At 30.0% G+C, this 8438-nt stretch overlaps 1 protein-coding gene across 1 annotated transcript; it reads left to right on the forward strand.

Moving 5' to 3' along the window:
- The first annotated feature begins 295 nt into the window (after positions 1-295).
- Positions 296-4514, forward strand: LOC147077261 (uncharacterized). The gene has a single exon (XM_085941479.1). The coding sequence runs from the start codon at positions 298-300 to the stop codon at positions 1348-1350; it is 1053 nt and encodes a 350-aa protein (XP_085797605.1). The 5' UTR covers positions 296-297; the 3' UTR covers positions 1351-4514.
- The last annotated feature ends 3924 nt before the right edge of the window (positions 4515-8438 follow it).

The raw sequence follows: 8438 nt of genomic DNA on the forward strand, positions 1-8438 counted from the left end.
GATATCGTTAAAAAATATACTGTTGATAATGACCCGAGTAACAACAAAATAGCACATGCAATCAATAAAAATAAGAAAATGTTGATGCAGCATTCGGAAATAACCATCGATGAACAGAACATCAAACATGAATTTCAGAAATTATACTTGCAAAAGGAGGTTCGAATTAAGTTGATAAGAGTTACATATTTTTCACGTAACTTTATTTGTAACAATTGTTGTGGAGTGTTTGAAACCGTAAAACATCTAAATCATCACTACGTTTCATGCATGAAGTCTCAGCATCTTAAGTCATACATGACACATACTGGTGAAAAAAGATATCAATGCACCGTGTGTTTTAAAATTTTTCTGCAAATTAGTCATTTAAAGACACATCAAATGACACATACGCGTGAAAAAATTTATCAATGCGATGTGTGTTTTAAAAAGTTCACCTCAAATAAAGATCTCGAAAGACATAAAATGACACATACTGGTAAAAAACCACATCATTGCGATGTGTGTTTTAAAAATTTCACTGCAAATAAATATCTCAATGTACACAAAAAGATACACACTGGTGAAAAACCACATCAATGCGATGTGTGTTCTAAAATGTTCATCGAAAGAAGTGAACTAAAGTTACATAAAATGAGACATACGGGTGAAAAACCACATCAATGCGATGTGTGTTTAAAAAAATTTCTGAAAATTAGTAATTTAAAAACACATACAATGACGCATACTGGTGAAAAACCACATCAATGCGATGTGTGTCTTAAAAAGTTCATCAAAAATAGTAATCTCAAATTACATAAAATGACTCATACTGGTGAAAAACCACATCAATGCGAAGTGTGTTTAAAAAAATATCTGCAAATTAGTCATTTAAAAACACATAAAATAACACATACTGGTGAAAAACCACATCAATGCGATGTGTGTCTTAAAAAGTTCATCAAAAATAGTGAACTCAAATCACATAAAATGACCCATACTGGTGAAAAACCACATCAATGCGAAGTGTGTTTAAAAAAATTTCTGCAAGTTAGTCATTTAAAATCACATAAAATGACCCATACTGGTGAAAAACCACATCAATGCGAAGTGTGTTTAAAAAAATTTCTGCAAATTAGTCATTTAAAAACACATAAAATGACACATACTGGTGAAAAACCACATCAATGCGATGTGTGTCTTAAAAAGTTCACTGAAAATAGATATCTCAAAATACATAAAATGACCCATACTGGTGAAAAACCACATCAATGCGATGTGTGTTTTAAAAAGTTCACTACAAATAAATATCTCAAAATACATAAAAATAAGCACACTGGTGAAAAACCACATCAATGCGATGTGGTTTAATAAAATAAAATTGCATCATTCGAGTTCATTCATTCAATGATATATCCTGGAAATTTCTTGGTTAGTACGTAAATGGATCCTGCCTTGAACAATATAGTATATGTAGACGAAAACGAAGTGATAATTGGGTGCCTCCTGAATAGGATCATCCTAAGAAACATTTTCCGCAGAATTTCGAATGTGTGTATTAAGCCTTGATTATTTCTTATAATTGGGTCTTACATTACTTATTGATACATCCCCGGGGAAATGTTCCTTCATTGACGTCCACCATGGAACGATTGCAATTTTTGTAAAATCTATAAATGAATAAATATGTAGTAATACTATCGACCAAATGTATGGATGAGGATTTAGGTATATATAAGTCTATATTAGGTGAGTTTATATGATTTTTTTTTTAATAATGTTATAAAAAAGTAGGTTCCATGTAAGAGTATTATTAAACACTAATATCTCTTTAATTAACCCCATCAATTATTTTTCTTAGAATTGACGATTTTCACCCCTTGATTGTCGTATTTTTATTGTTCATAAAGAATAATGATCTATTATTATGTTTTGACGATTTATTATTATATGCTTTCGAGTGTATTGTTATTAATAAGATAGGGTTTTTTACTGACACTTCAACTATTCTTAATTTGTTAATTGTATTTTTTGTAACCTTTGACTTGATAGGTAGTTAATGGAGTTTTACCTTTTTTATTGTATTGATTTATTATTATAAGCTAAAGTAAAGAGAGTTCGTTGTCAGTGTGTTTACCTTTGGTGAGTGTACACGGCGCCTGAAAATGCCGAAAGGCGAAACCCGGGTCGCAAAAAACGAATTAAATGGAATAGTACAGAGCTTGAATATATTAGAATAAATATGTATTTAGATAATAAAATGTTAGTCATTATTTTGTTAGTGTGTGGTGAATTGTGCTATGTAAACGAACAAGATGAATGATAATACAGAATACTATAATTTACCCGTAGTAGAACAAGGATTGTAATTGAATGTAATCATTATAAAACCTAATTTTAAATGAAATGGCATATGTGTGTAACGCCATGCATTGTATGAGAGAGTCCTAGATATAAGTTTCATAGTATTAAGGTGATGTTTCTAAGTAAAGTTGTTATCGAAAAATAGCTAGACAAGTTTATTAATCGATAAATATATATTCAAAAGTAATGAGAGATAAAAAAAAAAAAAGTTATAATGGAGTTTAGCATCAAAATCTGGAGTTCAGCATTACGGAATGCTGAACATTCCGAAAATACGTGTACAATTCGTTACATTTATGAAGGTTGGCGTAGTATTATGATGCAAGTTTTAATGTGAAAATTACATAAATCCATTATCTATGTCAAACAACAATTGTGAATTTGTTCACAAAACAAATACTGCAATTACTTAATTATATCTTTATATATTTTTTTTCAAATTTAAAAAACATCGATTTAAAAGTTAAATCGATTGTAATTAAAATTGAAAAAAACTCGGTGTGTACTTAATAAATATAAAAAAATGCCTTTACAACGTATTAGAACATTTTTTTAATAATTTTGATCATAGTTTTAACTTGTATCTGTGTTGAATGGGAACTGGATAAAAAACTAGAAAAATTATGATAATTCAAACATGTGTTAAAAAATAAATTACTCAATACCTAGGTACTTCAAACCACTTACTCTGACGCTTCTGACTAAAAATAATCTATCAAGTGAGCGTATTCAAGTATTATGAAAAACTATTTTTAATGTTTGCTCTTGTGTCGAGCAATGTTCCCTCTAAATGTGTCCGCACACATGTTTTCATCCCCCGCACAGCCCTCACACAAAAATATTGTAGGTACTGAAATGAATGTTTCATATTATATAAAATATAGATATCGCGGAAATATCCGCCGATCAGTAATCTGCTGACAGCTACAGATTCATCCCTAAATTAATATATATTATCTTGTTGATAATTAAATCACTAATTTTATTAAAAGATACTCAAGTCCATAAAATTATATTCTGGAATAAAATAAAAACTGATTATTTTAATCAAAAAAAAATATAGTGAGCTAAAAGTAAAACACACTAGATAATAATATAAGAAATGATCATTAAAAAAACCACACCTCAGATAAAGCCGTTTAAAAGTACTCGACGTGGGGTGTTTTAATTATTACATACATGGCTCCATCAGTATAAATCGTCTGCCGAGTGAGGGCACCACTTGCTAACATTTGACATAGCATTCAATACTTGTTACACTGTGATGAGCTTAGTTCTAATTTCGAACACCGGGCCATTTATGATGGTATAATATTATTATATATAGTAAAATAATAATAATAATTTAACTTGCATAATATCTTAGAAATCCGCTTTTATTAAATTCGGTACTTCACATATTTTAATTTAAAACTTCAATTTTTTATCTCATTACTTCATTGTAAAAAATCAATATTTTTTTCTTGTTTATTGGTATTAAGCCGGCGCTCCATTGGCACGCAAGTCAGATGATTTACAGTCTTCGGATTTTATTTCGCGTGGAGCACCCCAGATCTGCGGTATTTTAATTCGCAGACTAGGCTCGTTGGATTTCAAACATGTCTGATATTTATCTCCGAGTTGCCAGACTTCGTTTTTCTATCACTATGCAAATTCTATTAGACATTAATACGCGATAATTCTGACCAAAAAAACTCGTTTGTTTTTAAACATTTTCATTGATTAATTTGTTAATTTAACCAATTATTTTTTCACTGCTTTATTATTGTATGCAAGTCTTCATATAAATACCACAAAATTATAGGATTATCGGAAGACATTGCGATAATCGCAACTTTTGACAGCTTGACTTTTTATTCGTTCGTTGATTAGTAGCAGAGCATTGACAAATCGGACGATTTATTGTCCTCGGACTTTTGGCTCGCCAATGGAACGCTGGCATTATACATATCCCTAAATTTGGACTTTGATACCTGCATTTTGTCATATTATTGTTGCATGTGTATTGATTTCCAATATTCTTTTCGAACCAAAATTGCGATTACAAGGCAGAAATGAGTGACCTCTTATTGGAAATAACGATGAATAATTTTCTGGATTTTCGACTCTTTTAAATGTAGAATGTAAGATCTTGTTTTAAAATATTTAAAAAAAATAGTACTTATTTAAATTTTGTGACTTCTGTTATAATAATTATCAGTAATTCAAATATATAACTTTGAATCATCATATGCCTTATTTATATTAAATAAATTACTGCTTTGCAACGTTTTGTGTTTTATTTTACAACGTTTTTATTAGCATTCTTGTTTGTCCGGTGGTTGTTTATCCAATATAAATCTTGCCATCGATTTTTAACTAACTTTCCGTGTAGCTAGACATTTGAAACTTTTAGAATATATCAGAACACGAAGCCAATGCATTCTTTTAATCACCTTTAAGCAGAATTGAATTCATCTTTAGTTAATTCTGTTTTGTATGGATTGGACTATTAATGGTTGCTTAGGGAGTGGTCTTAGCAACTAAATTATTAATATATACGTGCGTTACTATGGAAATCAAAATGACATTTTAGTTTTTTTCATTTCTTTGTTTTTTATTTACTTCATAACAAGTACAAGTTTGAGCATATCGAGTATAATAATTTAAATTTAAAAACGTATATAAAAAGTTCTTTTTATCTTGTAATTATTTATACTTGCGATGTTTATCAGCTCATCAGCTGTAATACTTAGGTACCTAGGTACTCCGTTGGTTAAAACCTGCGCTGGTGGTTGGTCTCTATCCCATACTCCTAGCTAGTTCATATTCATGATAAATTCGTCTCTACAGCGTTTTTTTTGCTACATCTAGCATTTATCGAGAGGCATCTAGATTGCAAAAAACGCATCTGACGTATGGCTTTCACTGATGCGTCCAACAGCTTTAAATGTATAGAAAAAATGCTATATATTTAATAACTTTATTTTCATGCACATTAAATTTCTATACTTAATACTTAATGCAGGTAGATTGTGTACCTATTTAAGTGAGATATAAAACACGATAAAACAATTATTTTTGAATTGTTTATTGACTTTTTGTATATTATTCCGAAACAAACAATACAAAATAATTGAACGTAATGTAAAAAGTATGTCTTTTTATTAATTTAAAAAAATTACAGGATGACAATTTAAAAAAATATTAATTCAAGACGATCTCAACGACAATTAGAAAAAAAAGTACAAGCAAATCAACAAGAAAAAAAAACAGCAAAAAATAATTTTGTAGAAATAAAATAATACAAATAATTAAAAAAAAAATACAAATTAAGCAATACAATTTTAAAAACAGAGTACATCGCTAAAAATGTCTTACATTTCTAGGGAGTTGATTGACTAGCCGCACAGCCTTCCCTATTGGTGCCTGGTTAACCTGACATGAGGAAACAGCTTTCAGCCAAATTAACGCTTGCATACTAATTCTAAATTTTCAGAATATCGGGATTGGAAACAATATACATAAATAGTGTATTTTATACCGAATAAAAAAAACATTTGTTTTAATTTTAAAACAATATTTATTGATGTACCTACTGCGTTTGTTTCAAATCACCACACATTGAAAATATCACAATTTAATACATTACAAACCTAATATGACTAAAGCAAATAAAGTAATTGCTTGCATTGTGTTTCCTATAACGAATATGTTGTTGACATGCTTAATTACAGAGAACATTATGTTCAAAAAAACTTACAGAACTTGAAAGCCAAAGGAGTTTTGACGTCTGCTAGAAGCCCGGTTGGGAAAAATGGAATTAATTAACATGTAGTTAAAGCCACAATCCCAAATTTTTCCGATTTGAGGATGTCTCTGAGGAGTCCACAGAGGCTTGAACCATTTATGAGCGGACTCATAGTAATATGAACAGGAGTCTATAACAAGACAGACCAATATTTGACACTATAATCTTCAATTTATTACCTGAAATATTTTTAATTATATAAAATAAAACTACTTAATCTACATATTTATAATAATTTCTATGTTTTGTCTGTACGCCATCGACAAAATATCCAGCAACATTGTTTTGTTGTGTTCTAGTATTGACAATTATTGTGATTAATTATTAGTATGACGTGTCTTTTTATGCTTTTTAAGAGTATAAAGTTGGGTGAACTTGGATCCACAAACATCGCATTCGTGAGGTTTTTCACCGGAATGTGTCATTTTATGAGATTTAAGATTACTTATCTGCGAACATTTAAATGAACATACATCACAATGATATGGTTTTTTACCAGAATGTACCAATTTATGCTTTTTAAGGATACACAGGTTTGTACATTTATATGGACATATGTCGCATTGATAAGGTTTTTCACCAATATGTGTTTTCTTATGTCTTTTGAGATCATTAGCTAACGCGAATTTTAACGAACAAACATCACATTGAAGTGCTTTTTCACCAGAATGTATCATTTTATGTTTATCGCGATCACTAACCAACGTAAATTTTAATGAACAAATTTTTATCAATGCATGTTTTCTCATGCGTTTTTAAAGTAGGTATGACTGAGCATTTAAATGAACTTTCTTCACAATGATTTGCTTTTTCAACTGCATGCATCCTTTTATGTTTTTTCATGATATCAATTCGCGTGCATTTGTAAGAACATATATCGCATTGATGAGGTTTCTCACGAGTATGTATCACTTTATGTTTTTCGAGATCACTAACCAACGTAAATTTTAATGAACAAAAAGCACATTGATTTGTTTTTTCAACATGTTTTACCTGGTGTCTTTTGAGATTACCTAAGTCCGAGCACTGATATGAGCATACATTGCAATGGTATGGCTTGTCACCAGAATGTGTCCTTTTATGCTTTTTGAGAGTACTACTTTGCGTGCATTTATATGAACAAACATCGCATTGATAAGGCTTTTCACCAATGTGCGTAATTATTGTATGTCTTTTGAGCGCACTAACAAAAGCAAATTTTAAGGGACAAACAGGACATTGATGTGCTTTTTCAAAACTATGTGTCATTTTATGTATGTTAAGTTGACTGAGTTGCCAGCATTTAAATGAACAATCATTGCAATGATATTGTTTTACACCGGTGTGTTCTTGCTTAATGTTTTTTTCATCTGTTGTTATCTCAGGGCGCTGTATCATCCTTTCTTGAATATCTTCGGATGTAGGTTCGGAGTGATTTCCTATATCACCCACTTTGAAATATGTATTTACATCCATGTTGCTCAATCGAATTTCGTAATTATTGGAGCATTCTGTGACCATTCTTAGGGTAGAATTCTATAAACAAATTACTATTATATCAAAATCAATATATAAAATTAAAATTTTCAATCAAATTAAGTTCAATGTGGCTGTCGTCGGATTCCTGTAACCCAGATCTCAATATTATAATATTATTTATTATATAATATAATTTTTTTACGTACAATATCAAAACTTGGGGAGAGAATTACCCATCATACATTAAAATATGAAAACATTTCAATATAACACTACCTAAATATTAAAAATGTACTGCTTAATTTCCCAGCATAATAAAATCATAAGTTTGTTGATGAGAATTAAGATATTGTGTTACAAATAAATAAATATGACTAATTAGTTTTATTCGCCGGACATTATGATGGATAAAATTTTTACAAAAAAAAACCTAAAATATTATTTTTTTAATTATTTCTAGTTGTGTTATTTTTGCCTTTTTTTTGTATAAAAAAAATAATTTTGAATTGACATTAACTGACTTTTCATAGACCTATCCTCAATGGCCCCGAAATGTTTGCTAAAGAAAAATGGCCCGCGGCCCAAAAGAAGTTGGACAGCGCTGAGTCAGAGTATGGACCTAACAGGTTGAGCAAGTGGTAGACATCCATTTGGCATGATCAGGATCGCACATGGTCGTCAGAGATTATTTCATAATGATTTTAACATATTATTTTATAGTAAGACGGTCAGAATCGATTGTACATCTCACTCGATTGTAGGTTTCCGCTAAAGACACATCGCACCAAATTGGCGTTATGTTTTTTGTATTTCATCGATTGTACCCTTGTAGTTATTTGAAATAGTA

Source organism: Rhyacophila brunnea, unplaced genomic scaffold (genome assembly GCF_057557595.1).
Source record: "Rhyacophila brunnea isolate RB1 unplaced genomic scaffold, BYU_Rbru_1.0 scaffold_13, whole genome shotgun sequence".
NCBI classification, from domain to species: Eukaryota; Metazoa; Arthropoda; class Insecta; order Trichoptera; family Rhyacophilidae; genus Rhyacophila; species Rhyacophila brunnea.

Bases quoted from the DNA above. Each gene is read 5' to 3' on its own strand.
- LOC147077261 (XM_085941479.1), top strand. From the start codon at position 298: ATGACACATACTGGTGAAAAAAGATATCAATGCACCGTGTGTTTTAAA.